The sequence below is a fragment of the Calliphora vicina genome, chromosome 1, assembly GCF_958450345.1.
Source record: "Calliphora vicina chromosome 1, idCalVici1.1, whole genome shotgun sequence".
NCBI lineage: Eukaryota > Metazoa > Arthropoda > Insecta > Diptera > Calliphoridae > Calliphora > Calliphora vicina.
The window spans coordinates 91,274,888-91,291,917 of record NC_088780.1 but is presented as its reverse complement, the minus strand read 5'-3'; the positions used below and the strand labels follow the sequence as shown (position 1 = coordinate 91,291,917).

Genomic DNA, 17,030 nt, shown 5'->3' with positions numbered 1-17,030 from the left:
AACACATAGTCTAGTATTTACAAAAACAGCAGAAAAAATAAATTTAACCCTTAATAGCACTTGGGGTTAAAATTAATCTCTACTTTTAAAATCACGAAAAACACAGTCAATATGAATGGCGCTAACTTTAATGTTTTTCAGAACTAAATAAACTGAATCATTCGAGTTATTTTTTAAATCTAATAAATCAAAAGTGCACTAAAGGGTTAAAATCAATTTTATTATTCAAAAATCCTCAATAAAATATTAAATACGTTATTAAAGCAAAAATCAGGTATAAATAAAATATTTTGTCCTTTGAAAAATGTGGGATAAAAATTGAACAAAATTATTTTATGGTTTTAGAAGTTTGGGGTCATTTTAACCCCAAGTGCTATTAAGGGTTAATTTTAATTTTTCTGCTGTTTTTGTAAATACTAGGCTTTTTGCTATATTTTTGTTAAATTTCATCAAAATTGGCCCAAAAATATAAAACATTTCCAACATTTCGAAATCTTTCCAAGAGAAATTCCAAATATTGAAAAATTTGACCTTTGACCTTCACGATTTAAGGGTTATCGTTTTCCGATTTTAGTGAAAGTTTCAGAGTATATTTAGAATTGTCTGTACTATAATATTCTGAATAAGTTTTGCTTAAAATTCATAAGGGTAAGGAAATAGAGCTCATTCGCCAAAAAATTGCCAAATAATTGGTTTTTCTCGAAAATTTCAAAATTTAAATCGCAGGTACGGAAAAACTATAAGAGATATTTTCATACTTTTTCCATATTTTTATTCCCTATTATGTTCTCAATAAATCCCAATGTGATGATCAAACAATTTTGAAATTTGTTTAACAAAATTTTTAAAAATTTAAAATTGGAGTTTTGAAACTGCCGTTAAAAAAATTAAATTTTTTTGGTCATACCTGCGAATAGGTTAACGATATCCTACGAAGACAAAAACTCATATACAAGTAAATATGGATATATTTTAAGTAAAAATAAGCTCTTATTTTAATATTTCTTAAAATATGTTAATTTTGTTTCCACATTTCTTGTTCTAGTGGCCTGAGACACGTTAATGGCCTGGCGATTTTTTAATAACTTCAACATTTTTTAACCAATTTTTATCCTTTATATCTTATTGGAACGACAATTACGTGTTCATCAATTGCATTTTTCCCCTAGTAAATGCACCTCAAAACTTCAGCGTCGTTGCGGCACCAGTTAGCGTTATCATATCATCCTAATATTTTACACAACGAGTTTCTACAATACATAGAACCATTCTAGAGGGGGTGGGACGGTCAAAATTTTATTTTTTGGAGCACTCTACTGTCCATATAAAGCTTGTGCACAAAGTACAGGTCGCAATTTTGAAGATATTTCGATAAAATTTGGTACGTACAATTTTTTCAGCCCAAGTACGAAGCCTATTAAATCATATATAAGGTTACAGTAAACATGTATATATTTGTGACAACCATTTATATGATGAAGGACTTATCATATTATGTTGCTCTCGGCTTATGGATATCATAATCTGGGAACAACATATTATGATAAAATTAGTCATTATAAATATGGTTGTCAAAAATATATACATGTTTATTGTAACGATATATATGGTTGATGCAATCATGTGAATCGTAAATTAACCATATTTTGGTTACCACAATCGTATTACTGTGACTATAATATTGTTAAAAAACTTGTTGTCGAATTATGTTTGAAATTGCGACCTGTAGTTTGATTACAAGGGATAATATTTTTGCACGTTAAATACATCAGCACTACTATACCCTCCCCACTATGATGGTGTAGGGTATAAAAAGATTGATGTAATCGTGGGATGATACAATTTGATGAATCCTATAAATATCAACTATAGTAAAGGCAAAGTTTCAATTTTACGTGTTAAACCTTAATTTTGCTAAAAAAAAAATGGAGTTAGATGAAAATCTAAATATCTATATCTCATACGATTTTACGTTATTTTTACTGGGGTGTTCAAGTTGTAATTAAAAATACAATTTAAAATGAAACAGTTGAAGTTAAAATACTAAATCTTACTTAATTTACCATTTACCCACGTACTTCGATGTCGAAAATGTCCTAAATAGTTTTGATAAGTGTATAAACACACACGAACCTTTTAAGAATTCCAGCACTAGGCTACAAAAGTAAATTTGCAGTAAGATGAATAAGAAAACGAAATGTTACAATTTGATTTTCATTTTACCTAATGAGATTTACACAACAAACCAAGCTTAAGTAGTTGCAACACTACATCCAAAAACTACAACTACAATAGCATATGCGAAGCCTGCAACATTCTCTGTGGCAAAAGCAAACATTGGAAGATAAATATAAGAAAGAGTTTTCGAGTGGTATAAAGTTGAATGTATGACACACATTCAGTGAACTATTTAATAAGAAATACGTTTTTCGAAAGTGATCGAAAATTTATTAGAAAAAAGCACGCACAAGAAAATATCAGAAAATTTAATATTTTGAACCTGATTTTTTTAAAAAACAACGTATCCTTTTAAAATGTTTGTTTTCGGTATACAAGCAACATTGTAACAAAAGGTTTTGGTTTTATTGGGTTGTTTTGCCTTTAAATATAAGTGCTTAATCACCTTATGACAATTACTTTTTATAAACTAATAATAACAATTTACTACTTTAAAAAAATCATCAGCCTGCAGTTCCATTTTATTCAAATTTTATAAAACCTTTAACATAGAACTATGACGTAGGGTGCAATGAGAGAAAAAAAAAGAAAAAGATTATGCTAACGGAGCACGTAACAAGGAATATTTGTGGTTATTTAAAAGTTGATGATGTACGAGTTGATTGTGTTTTGTAGTTGGAAAAATAACAGATTTTTTGCTGTTTTTATATGGTGCTCCTGTTCTTTTTCGTCTGTACATAGAGCCTTCAAGTAGTTTTACCAAGTTTGGCTTATCACATTTTCTTCATCATCATACTCAGCTGGTGCAGCGTCATCATCACCATCATCATCTGCATACATCACAATCGTCATACTGGAACTCATCATCGTCAACATTATCATCAGTAGTTCTACTATGTACCATCATCAGCAAACCAGCAACTACCAGCACCAGTACCACCAGCACCATCAGTCATCAACGTCATCTAGTGAAAAAACTGTTGTGAGGTATTCAGATTATGCAAATTTTTCCAGTTTTTCCCTTTGCAAAACTGCAAAAAACGCATTGTACTGTTGAATTTTAAATGTGTACGAGAGCAGCAATGAGAATAAAAAGAGCTGGGACAACAAAAAAAAAACTAAATAAATGCAATTTTGGCGGTCGTTTTTTCAGACGTTTTACTCTTCAATAAAGTACTTGGAGAACTTAAATGTGGTTGCTGATGGTGTTGGCTAAAATGCATGCAGTAACAATTTGCAATGCAGTAGTTTTAATGTTTTTCTCTTATCATTTTATTTTGTATTTTTATTCGTTTGTACAAATTAAGCCAAATTTAAATATTCAGTTAAAATTTTATTCGGACATTTTTCTTTGTTTGGCCATGGTTTGTTTTTGCACATCTTATTAATATACAAAATTTTATATAAAGTTATAAGTATTAGAATAATTTTACACCAACAAAGATCAAGAAATTCGATAAAAACAATTATATATTTTATAAAACTAAAGTTTCTCGAAATCTGTAAATTTCAAATCAGTCCACACGCTAACCCAAAAAGGTACAACCGTTAAAATTATAATTTTTAATGCTCTTTAACATTTATTAAAATCAAAAATTATTTTTAAGTTTTTTGAAATTTGGTTTAAAAAAAAATATTTAAAATTAAGAATTTGGGTTTGCAGATATGCATGGAATTTAATGATATTTTTATTCCCTCCATCACCAAAAGTGGTAAATGTCATATTCCTTGTGTAACATTGAGAAATACTCATCAAAAATCCAACAAAGTATATAATTTCTCGATCTTAATGAAATAAGTCGATATATCAGTCTGCACGTCTGCACGTCTGCGTAAATCAGGATTTTGGCCTATTTTAGACCATAGTACTCATGTGTTGTCCACTTCCTTAAATCACTTAAATACGAATAAATCTCGTATAGACATCGTAATCAAGTCTAAATTCAGCACAAATAATCTCCGTATATATAAAAATCACTGTAGCGATATTTTTTGAAGATCTGTCCATAACTAATTCTACTAGATTTAGTAAATATTGTTCCATAACTGGATATAGCTCCTATATGAGGACCACTTCAGAAAACAGAACAAATGCAAATAAATTCAATACAAATTTGTTTCAAATATACAGCAATTATACTATTGGATTTTGAGACGATCGGACATTTAATTATGGATTTTGACTATCGGTTCATAATTATACAAAGCTCCCATATACAAAAAAAAACATTAAACGTGAATATATTTTTGATTTTTCACTGCTAAGGATAGAAATATTGTGATATAATTTTCAGACACAGAAAAAACTATATTTCAATTCAAATATTTTTCACATATTAACTGGTTTCAATTATTTCATAATTGAATTAAGTATACATGTGCCCAGAAATAAAATTTTCTAATATTTTCTGCTGAATTTTGAATTAGATAATTGAATATGGGCATTTCCCCTGAATGGTCTACCAGGATCGAAAAATAAAATGATAATCATAGTGTTTTATTTTTTTGTAAATAAAAAAACAGTCTATGTTTCTATAATAGAATGGTTTCATGGCATATCTCAGCTGTTTTAATTGAGAAATTTGGACTGGAAAATTTTATATTTTCTTTTTAAGCTAGTTCTAAAGACATTTTTATATTTAATTATATTACATGTAAAAACAAGTAAGAAATTATGGTCGGTCAAGCCCGACCATATAATACCCTACACTAAGTAAAAGAGCAAAAAAAAATTTTCTTTTAAAATTTCAATAATTTATATTTTTGAGTGATTTTCGGAAGTGGGCCTTATATGGGGGCTATGACCAATTATAGACCGATCACCATTAAATTAGGCCGTGTGATTTATGTCTATATTAAAGTTAACTATGTTGAATTTTGTGTGTTTTCCAACATTTTTAAGCGATTTATGCACGTTAAAGTGATTTTAGGAAGCGGGTCTATATGGGAGCTATGACTAATTATGGACCGATCGTAACAAAATTTGGTGACATAAATTTTGTGTATATAAAACTTATTTGGAGCGGAATTTGTGGAGATACATATATAAATTAAACATTTATGACCGATAAAGTCCAATTTCGGGAGGACATTTGTATGGGGGCTAGGTGAAATAATGGACCGATTTCAGCCAGTTTCAATAGGCTTGGTCCTTGAGCCGAAAAAATAATACGTATCAAATTTCATCGAAATATCTTCAAAATTGCGACCTGTACTCTGCGCACAAGGTTTTCATGGACATCCAGCCAGCCAGCCAGCCGACCAGACGGACGGACGGACATCGTTTAATCGACTCAGAAAGTGATTCTAAGTCGATCGGTATACTTTAAGGTGGGTGTTAGAAACGCATAATACCCTCCCCACTATGGTGGTGTAGGGTATAAATATATTATATTTGCACTCATTGAAATTTTATAAGAAAAATGTTTTTGTTCATTTACTTAGTGTAGAGAATTATATGATAGGACTTGACCGATCATACTTTCTTACTTATTTGTTAAGGAAATTTGTAGATATTTATGAGAAAATGCATGGTGATAATAATAAAAAAACATATGGAAAAATCGTACGTTCGCGACCCGTACATTCGCGACCGGTACTTAAGCTAGTTAAACAAAAACCAGTAGAGATATTTTTTTGTATAAATACTGGATAGCGACCTACATTAATACACTTTTAAAATAAATTAATCGCTTTTAAATATTCCGTTCTTTTTATTACATTTCACTACTGTCAGCCAAAGTTGACTTCTATTTTGCGTACGTTCTTTACCACATGTTTATAACTATCATTATGAAAACTTAAAGTCGATGGAATCCATCTTTTGCACTAAACATAAAGCTACCTAAATGCTATCGAATCGCAAAAAAAAAATGCTATGAAAAGTTTTTTTTCTATATGCTTTGGACATCAAAAGCGTACGAACGTACGTTCGTGACCCCAGGAAGTGCCCATATACAATTTTCGTTATCTTTATTTATTAACAAAGCTCAATGAAATTTTCAACATTTTTAAATGTCTCATTCTAAATAACAAAGTGTAAAAAACTTTGTCAAAAGGTCAAAGGGAATCCCGCAAATCCTAAAAATTGGAGAGAAGATCCCAAAAATGGTATTTTTTACAATTTTCCCCATAGGGTCCACATTTCCTTCGGGGCTGGGAAAATACTTTGGGGATAAATAGAGTACAAGGTTTCCAATGCTGCTTTCCATCTTTTGATCCCAGCTTTGGGATTTTAGAACATGTAGAACAAATTTGGGCGTAGGGGCAACATGTTCAAAAATTAGGACATGTTTTCTATATCAAAAACAGGAAAAATCTACTGTTCTTTGAATTATTTAATTTAATATCTTTTATTTTTGGATCCATAATTGATATTGCTCTGAAATCTTTTGTATATTTTTAGTAATTTAGTTGTCTAGAACAATCGGTCCAAAAGTTTGGCCTATATTTTTTAAAAAGCTGACATGGTATGGCCAAATTTTAAAATTTCAATATTGAAATACTTCATAAGTTCACCACAGCCTATTGAAACAGGCGTACCCCAAGGAAGTATACTGGGTCCCTTCCTATATTTGCTATATACTTGTGATATGCCTACAAACAGTCGAACCCACATATCTACTTTTGCTGATGACACAGCTATACTAGCCATTCATGAAAACCCCCAAGAAGCATCTGTACTGTTACAAGACCACATTGCGTAGAGAATCGTGCCCTCCTATCCTAATAAATAATGATATAATACCTCAACAAACTGAAGTTAGATATCTAGACCGACGTCTTACCTAGAAAAAGCATATAGATACGAAATTGACTCAAATGATGTTAAAATTACTACAAATTTACTGGCTAATTGGTAAAAACTCGAGATTGAGTTTAGATTGCAAACTTTTGCTGTACAGCTCAATATTGAATTCAATTATGGGGCACGGCCTCAGCTTCTAATATTAAAAAAATTCAAAGATTCTAAAATAAAATATTACGAATGATAACAGCAGCACCTTGGTATGTGAGAAATATTAACATTCATAAGGACCAAGGTGTCTCCCTGGTGAAAAATGAAATAAAAAACAAGCGGAGTCATATTTGAAAAAGTTAGAAGTTCACCCAAACCCACTTGCACGAACATTTATGAGAAGTAAGAAGAAGGAATCCAACAGACATACGCTGATGATAGGATCTATAAATTAAACATAATTTTTCGTCCAATTGTGGTGGGACGTAAATAAAAAACAAGTAAGAAAGTATGGTCGGTCAAGCCCGACCATATAATACCCTACACCAAGTAAATGAGTAAAAATATTTTTCTTTTAAAATATCAATAATTTATATTTTTGAGTGATTTTTGGAAGTGGGCCTTATATGGGAGCTATGACCAATTATGGACCGCTCACCACAAAATTAGGTCGTGTGATTTATGTCTATATTAAAGTTAACTATGTTGAATTTTGTGTGTATACCAACACTTTTAAGCGATTTATGCACTTTAAAGTGATTTTCGGAAGCGGGTCTATATGGGAGCTATGACTAATTATGGACCGATCGTAACAAAATTTGGTGACATGAATTTTGTATATATAAAACTTATTTGGAGCGAAATTTGTGTTGATACATAGATAAATTAAACATTTATGACCGATAAGGTCCAATTTCGAGGGGACATTTGTATGGGGGCTAGGTGAAATAATGGACCGATTTCAGCCAGTTTCAATAGGCTTGGTCCTTGGGCCGAAAAAGTAATATGTACCAAATTTGATAGAAATATCTTCAAAATTGCGACCTGTACTCTGCGCACAAGGTTTACATGGACAGCCAGCCAGCCAGCCAGCCAGCCAGCCAACCAGACGGACGGACGGACGGACGGACATCGTTTAATCGACTCAGAAAGTGATTCTAAGTCGATCGGTATACTTTAAGGTGGGTGTTAGACTAATATTTTTGGGCGTTACAAACATCTGCACAAACGCATAATACCCTCCCCACTATGGTGGTGTAGGGTATAATAATATTTAGATTTAAGATTTGAACAAATTATTGATAGTTCACATTATTTTGTGAAGATACAATAAATAAAATATGAAATAAAAAAAAAAAAAAAATTTTGGAAATGCCTGTAACTCAAGATCTAGCTGAGCGCTTTATAAAAATATAAAAATCTTTGTAATATGAAGGGAAACAAAAATGGCACATTTTTAAAAATGTTACATGACCAAGGGCCCATTTTAATAACTTAAACTCGAATTCATCTTGGCTACGCTCACGTCAAATTTTATACCGAGTCGTTTAGAAATGCCAGATTTATTTCCAAAAAATTTTGTTTCTGCCCCAATCATTTGCTATATTGCAACAAATGATATAGCAAACAAAATTGTTTGCTATATTCCATGTAATTCTCAATTAATTTTTAAATTATTTCCACAAATATATATTTTATTTAGCTGTATCAATTCATATACAGTGCCGAACTTAAGTATTGGCACAGGATGCTCATTGTACTTTAAGGTCGATTTAAAGGCCATATTGTTGACATTTTTAATAAAAAAATATATTTATCAGATAGATTGATGAATTTCCTACAAAATACCACCAACTTTATTTCAACAATTTTTCAATATTATTTACTAATAATAAAAACACGAAAAATTCCCCAATTCGTATTGCTAGACGTAAACCATTTATTGCTAGACGTAAACCATTTATTTCATCTGTGAACCAAAAGAAGCGTTTAGAATATGCCGTTTAGGAATTTACGTAAGCCACATGATTTTTAGCACCAAGTGCTACTCTCTGATGAAAGCAAAATTAATAATTTTCGTTCTGATGGCCGTCAATCGGTATGGAGAAAACCCATTAAAGAGCTGGAAAAACAAAATATTGCTTCAACAGTAAAACATGGTGCTGGAGAGGTAATTGTGTGGGGTTGTATGTCCGCTGCAGGGGTTGGAGAGCTGGTGTTCATTGACGAAATAATGGACAAAGTGAAATATATGGATACACCTCAGAAAAAGTGCAGAAAAGTTAATTTTACCATATTCTTTCACTTTTCAAAATGACAATGACCCCAAAAATTCGGCCTATACTGGACGTATGTGGCTTTCATACAATACTTCGCATGCCCTACCACACCCTCCACAATCTCCGGATCTCAACCCAATAGAGCATCTGTGGGATGAGCTAGATAAGCGAGTGAAAAAGGAATTAGTTAAAGAATGGCAAAGTATTGGGTCAGATATTACAAACAAGTTGGTGGATTCATGTCTAAGCTACTCGAGGCAGTTATAAAGCAAAAATCACTTGCAACTATATACTAAATTTTGCATTGTTGCTTCCTAAATCAAATCTTTTTTTAGCTTTTAATGAAGTGTGCCAATAATTTTGTTCATTGAAATGAAGTATTTTTTATGTTGTTTTGTTATTAATAAATAGTGGTATTAAATTGTTGAAATGAAGTTGGTTATATTGTATAGGAAATTCAACAGTCTATCTGGTAAATATATTTTTTTATTAAAAATCTCTACAATACTGCCTCTAAATAGACCTTAAAGTACAATGAGCATCCTGTGCCAATACTTAAGTTCGGCACTGTATATTCACAACGAAAACATAAGGGTTTTAAACAAAATGACAAACTTTTATTTTTTAAAATAATCTTATTTATTAACTTTTATAAATTATATTTTTATTATTAGAATGTATTCAGACCAAATTTCATATTTTTAGTTCCACTTGTTTCGTCCATATCATGTTATTAACAGCGGATGTTCGCTGAGGCGGGTCAACGTATTTGCACATATCTTTTGTCCATTAGTCGATAAAAAAAATTCAAATAGCTTGCCGCCACTGTATATAGGTACAGCCGAAGATAGCACTGGTACTTGTTTGTTATTAGGTGCTAGAAAACGTTTATGTCATAGAGAATTATACATAGGGACGACACACTCCGTTTTGTCGAACAAAAATACAACAAATTGTATGTCTAATACAATAACAAAATACATTGTCTTCTTGAATGTATTTTGTTGTTACAAGAGTTAGGTTTTTGACAACAGATAATTACGTCTCGTCTCTATGTTACCCTATGGTTTATGTTTTATATCAAAACAATTAAGTGTAAGTAATATATAAAAACTTTTTTTGCTTGAATTTTTCAACATTTACATCAGTATTCTGAATTTCAAGACAATAACAAAATTATAATAAAAATTTTTTTGTTATAAATTTCGAAACAAATGTTGTCGTCAGCTTTTTATTTTTGTTATAATTTTGTCACCGTCATAAATCCGGTGTAAATACAGTAATTTATTTGATTCATTTGTTTGAAAATATGGTTTTTTTGAACCAAAACTCAAATAGAATATACAACGTCTAAATGCCAACCGATTCTTCGGTTCAAATAGGCCTTGGGAAAACCGAAAAATCCAATATAATATTCATTTTGAAAATTGTTTCTAACAACTACTGAAGAATAATAAGTATATTATTATTGTCCGCTTATCAATTTATCTACCGATTCTGTTTCTCTATCTGTAGTTACTATAGTATATAGACAACATATGTATATACCCATATTAAAAATATATTTTATGAAAGAGTTAAAAGAGTTACACTTAAGTTGCCAAAGAGAAAAAAAAAACATTCGAGATTGCGTTTGTATTTTAATCAAGTTTTAAGAATTTTAGTCACGTTTTCATCACATCATTCATATAAAATACAACAACTTAATTTACAACAAAAAGGAGAAGACAAACAGATAAATAAATTCTTTTTAGTAAAATACAAAAAGAAAAAAAAATAGGAATAAAAATAAAACATAAAAAGGAGCTGTAAATGAAATGCGAACATAAATAAACGTTCATCAACATGATGCTTTCAAACATACAAATATTGACGCAGTGGAAACAAAAATTTGTTTTATTCTTTTAAGTTTTTTTTCCTTTCTTGTTGCCCTGCATCAGGTTGGTGGCAGTATTATATGTTTGTTGTGCAGTTTGAAACAGCATTTATTTGCAGTTGTAAATTGAATTGAGCAAAGGATTTAGGGATAACTACGAGATATATTTAATAGGGCAAGGGTAAATATTTATGGTGGCAGGCAACAAAATCTTCGACATGTCATTTTAGAAAGGGTAATAAAAGTTTGGTTGCTTCAACTGAAATTCTTCCTTATTAACTGATTTTCTGTTGCTAGAACCGAAAACTTCTATGTGTACAACCGAATCATTCGATTGGCAACAAATTCGGTTGTCAATACGAATCTGTTTTCCCTGTGTACCTATTTTTGAAGCAAAAAGTAATCGCTGTTAGAATCAATTGCTTCAACAGCGATTTATAAAAATGTACAACACATCGTTGTCTTATTTCTGATTCCTTTTCAGACATAATATTTCCATTACATTTGTATTTTCGTATTTCAGTTTCAAACTGATAACCTAAATAACTCATAGGCTTAATGTAATTTTCAAAACATTTGATTTGGAACTGAAAAATCGGCATACACTTAAAAAATATTCGTAAAATTTTATTTTTTTAGTTTCGTTTAAGTAAATACAAGATATAAAAAAAGAGCTAAAAACCGCCAACTGAAAATATTTTGCAGCTAGAAAAACCACTTAGCGGATTTTTCCGAAAAATACCCGCTAACGACGAAAAAATACATCCAGATCTAGCTGAAAAACCGCCGTTTTGGCAACACTGATGATAACACTTATTTGCAAGAGTACAATGATAACAAAAAAACACATGCAGATTAAAACAAACAACGGATACTGGCAACAGCACAATTTAAAGAAGGTATAAAAACTCTCTCTGTAGTGGTTCCCATAACCAGTGGTGTTAGGTGTGACGATTTTACATCATTTTGACGATTTTTTTGAGTAAATTCGCTAACATGCCGACGATTTTCCACTTAAATTTTATTTTAGAAATTAAAATAAATATATAAAAAAGAGAAGAAGTTTCTCTTGAAATGTATAATTGAAATTTACAATCAATTTGTTGTAGATACAAATAAGAATGAACTATTTTTTTGGTAGCTGTTGTCAAGTACAATAAAAAAAATGTTTTTGCTTGAAGAATACATTAAGATTTCTCAAGGTAACTTAAATAGCATATATAACATTCGATAGGCCTCAGTTTCTTCTTTCTAAATCCGCTGAGAAACTAAAAATCAGTTGATATTTAACTAAGATACTGGCTTATATTTGCCCCTGCAAATACGATTCGATAGCTCACCGCATTCGTGAGCTATCGTATCGAAAAATAATTTCGATATCTAAATTCTTGCTCGATATCGAATGCCATAACCGCAATTAACAAAATTACGATGCATTTTACTCGATATCGAATTTGTGTTAATTGAAATCTAATAAAAATTTAATTGAAGAAAAATGTAATCATTCAAAACATGTTTAAAGCTATTTTGTAATGGATTTGAATTAAGGAATTGATTCTCATAGGAATGATTCAATACATTTGAAGGACAAATGAATTAAGTCTATGAATTAATTCATAATGGCCCATAATCATAGTCAAACACTAAAGTCGGTTCTTTTTAGAAACAACTTTAAAATAAAAACCTGCTTTTAATTATTTTGCAACTATAGTCAAAATTAAAGTGTGTTTTAAATTGAACCGACTTTAACTGGGTGCCTCCTCAATTGTAGAAAATGTTTTCATACAATATACAAAAAAATATAGACAAGTGACACCGCTGAACATCTGACATAGAAAATTAAAACAAAAAACAAAAAAGGTAAACAATAAAAGTAACAGCGAAATCTAAAGAATAAAAGCAAATTGTGGTGGAAAAATGGAAAAAATAAGATTAATATCATAATTAGGATATTTTGTCGATAACTGTTAAATAATTGCAAAATCTCTACCAATATCTTGTAACATAAACATTTTTGACTTGTTGTCGAACTTTTTTACTTGAGGAAGAACAGCTGATGCTGTTGTTAAATGAGTTAAAAACAGCTTCAGCTGGTTTTATAATTACAGTAGACCTAAAGTCCACTCTTAAGTAAAGACGACTTTATTTCTCTTAAAATATACTTTATTTCTGACTATGATTATGGGCCAATGAATTTATTACCGGAATGGTTAAGAGATACAGTTTAATTTGATTTCGAAAATGGAATTAAGAATTATTTCTATCCAGTCTTTGCATATAAGTGCAAGTTCTTTGGATTTTAATATTTTCTGGAAAGAGTTCTTAGACTTAATAGTTTTACAAAATTCAACATTATTTTTAGCCAAATAAATATAAATAAAACTAAGACAAAAAGTTCTTTGAAATAAAAACCCTTGAAGAATTTTTATTTTTAAAATAGTATTTCAAAAATTGTTTTTATGTGAATATCGTCCCCTCAATAAAACAATAGTGTATAAGCATATACACCATTATTTTTGCATAATAAAAATCTATATATCTGATTCTATATGTGGTCAAAGTTTGGTGAAATTCTACTTCCACAAAATTGGTCAAAAGGTCAATTAAAATATTACTTTTGCTCTAGATGTCTAATAAAACAAAAATTTTAAACTCAATTATTTCGAAATGGCAAAAAAATTATATACTATTGTTTTATTAAGGGGACGATATTATTAAAAAGTTAGTAACAAAAACACTATACTGAATAATATTAATGTACTTAAACAAATACTGTTAATTTATCTTTGTTATATTCGATGTTTTTAGAGTTCTATTGATGTTTTTTATTTAAAGTAATAACATTTTTATAAAAAAAAAATTAATTGATTGAACACAACATGATTTTAAGTCTTGACGATTTTATGACGATCTTTTTAAATTTTTGCGATGAATTTGACGATTTTTTTCATAATTTTGACGATTTTTCAAAAAAAAAGCCTAACAGCACTACCCATAACACTCAATAATGAATATTATCTTTGAATGGGATGGAAAAATCTCTCTTGTCCATCACTACATTCAGTTGTTGTTGTTACCAACTACGTACAATAGCAACATAATAGTTCTCCAGATATTCAATAATAATTATTTACTTTGTAATATGACAAGGGTGCTATTCGAACAAAGTTTTATGACTTCCACAATTATTCTCCAGATATTTGAAAATAACAATTTACTTAGTATGGAAGGTGTCACATCCTCTGTTTCGATCCTTCACATTTTCGGTTAAATTTCATGCAGTGATAAGGAATTGATTCGTATAAAGTTTGAAGACTGTCACAATTAGAGTTCTGCAGGTATTCGAATCCGACCCATTTTCAGGCAAGCAGCTCATAATGGTAACGAAGTAAATCACGAGAAGTTTGCCTGCGTTTACAATGATTATACACCAGATATTCCATAATAACTATTTACTTTGTATGGGATGTGCCACGCCAATTTAAAATTTATAAATACAAAATAGTCTATTTCGTCCCTAAAATTAACGTGGATGTGGAAGCTGTATAGTGCATATAAGAGTGCCACACCCGACTATAAGTATTTTCATTACTTATCTTAATACTTATACGAATTGCTCTTTGATGAATACAAAACGGAAGTTTGTCAGAAGACAAGCAGCTTGTAAGTAGCTGCAGAAAAAAATGGAATATTTCCAGCCTTAAGTTAGTAGAAGTAATCAAACATAAAGTTTAAATACACATATTTACTCATACTTATATGAATGAAAAACACACTCATACATAAGTATTTTCTCATACCCACCCATACACTCTCACTCAAATGTATGTATACGTTTTCTCGCTGACATTTAACATCCTGTGAGTATGATGTATTCTCGTATGTGCATTCTTGAGTACGCGTATGTGCTTGTGTTATTTTTTTTTTATACAGTTCTGTTCTTTGCTTGAACTTGTAACTTTTGGTATTTACATGTAATGAATCTTGATAACTAGTAAAGTACAACATGAACAATAATAAAAGGATGTGTAATGTAAATTTTCTATTTTTTTGCTTAGTCCTTAGAAGCAGTATCCTAATGTTATAATACTCAAATACACTTATAATAATAATATTACACATGTGATTACATTAAAGCACATGTGACTGTTCGTGTAAAACGTATGCACATTTTCTTTTATTTATTAAAACTTTTCAAATTCTAAAATGATATTTGCTATTTTCATATTAAATTGTCCATTATATCGTTTTTTTTACCAAAAATAGTACATTATTGTTATTGATAGTCTACAAGTTACAAGAACATACAATCAAAATCGGTGTAGCACCGTATTGCAATTAACACATCAGGTTTTTGAGATATCTCAGTCTTAAGATAGAAGGAACCCCGTTTATCGCCATACTCGGCGAATTCACGCCAATAGATAGAACTTTCATACGAGATAACAGAAGCAGTTTCAGAAATAAATGCTGAATTTATTATTGATACAGCGTCTCGAATATGACGTATCGTATTCAGTAAAACTCAAATCATTAAAAAAATCTACTCTGAACCTCGGTTTTAATTTTTTTAAAATTTGATCGGCCTGTGTAATTATCTGGGCAACCAAAAAACTTAAATGTCACGATTTATTTCTTACTAGCTTAACCCGTTGGGCTTCGCTACTCCTGTTGTAGTAAAATAAAAAATGTAAAAGAATTTTATAAAAATATGAATGAATATAACTTATTCAATAGCGACCCCTTTTTCGCCAAACTATCTAAAATGATAAGAGAGCTATTCGGCTAACTAATTTCTATGTATGGATATCGAAAATAACTATTTACTTTAAATAATAGGTGCCACACCCACTAATCGAATCCCGCCCATTTTCAGCTAAACACCGTACAGTGATGAAAAATTAATTCATATAAAGTTTAGATACTTTTACGTTTTCGAAAATAACTATTTACTTTGTATGGGAGGTTCCAGACCCCCCTTTCTTATCCATCCCATTTTTGGTTAGACATGCAGTGATAAGAAGTTGGTTCGTATAAAGTTCGAAGACTGTCACACCTACAGTTCTGCAGATATTTGAAAATAACTATTTACTTTCTGGTGGTACCACGTCCATTTATCCTATTCAGGCCATTTTCAGCCAAAATGCGCACAATGGTATAAACGATAAAAATCGTTTATAAATTTTTCATATATTTTCCAAATTAAACAAAATAAACGTAAACAAATTAGAAGCCAATTTAAAAAAATTTAGAGTTATGCACTTATGGACAAATTTCATAAAATGTTCGATACATTACAAATAACAAAAGGTTGTTTAAGACAATCATGGTTGGGCATATACCGTTTACCACTAATATACAAATGTTTTCTACTGATATTTTATGCCTCATACATGGGTGCAAATGTCATTGAAATTGTTTAACAAAAATTTACACGCTTCTCATCGAGTTTCTAAAACTATAAGGTACATAATTTCAAATGTAAATTTTTTTAAAGCTTAATATATAGTGCAATTTTGAAGATATTTCGAACAAATTTGGCCCAAGTTCGAAGCCTATTGAAACTCTTAAAAATTGGTCCATGGTCCCTCATAGAAAAGCTCTCCGTAAATATGCCTTGTATGTCATCCAGTTTTATATATAAATAAATCACACCCACCTAAAAATCTGGTGGGCCTTATATAGCTCCCATATAAAGTGCACTTATCACTAAAATGATCATAAATCTTATAAAAATATTGGTATCCAAATAAGATTTATTAGAAAAAAGTTTCATATAGAATGAAACTAAGTTCATGGCGATCGGTCATAAATTTAAGTGCAATTATATCAGTCACTGAAATTTAAATAAAGTTTTGAGGTGCATTTACAAGGGGAAAAAATGCAATTTTTTCAGTTTTTGTGAAAATTTTGCCAATTACTAATTACTTTTGCAATTTAAATTAAAAGAATCAAAATG

The 17,030-nt window shown here is 30.2% G+C and overlaps 1 protein-coding gene across 1 annotated transcript in view; it reads left to right on the top strand.

Annotated features, from left to right (window-relative positions):
- The window catches only part of LOC135951525 (uncharacterized), a 93,862-nt gene extending 90,698 nt beyond the window's left edge, over positions 1-3,164 (top strand). The window contains exon 2 of the mRNA XM_065501192.1: positions 2,920-3,164. Within this exon, the coding sequence (XP_065357264.1) occupies positions 2,920-3,164 (245 nt within the window). The remainder of the gene's footprint in view (positions 1-2,919) is intronic.
- Positions 3,165-17,030: the final 13,866 nt, after the last annotated feature.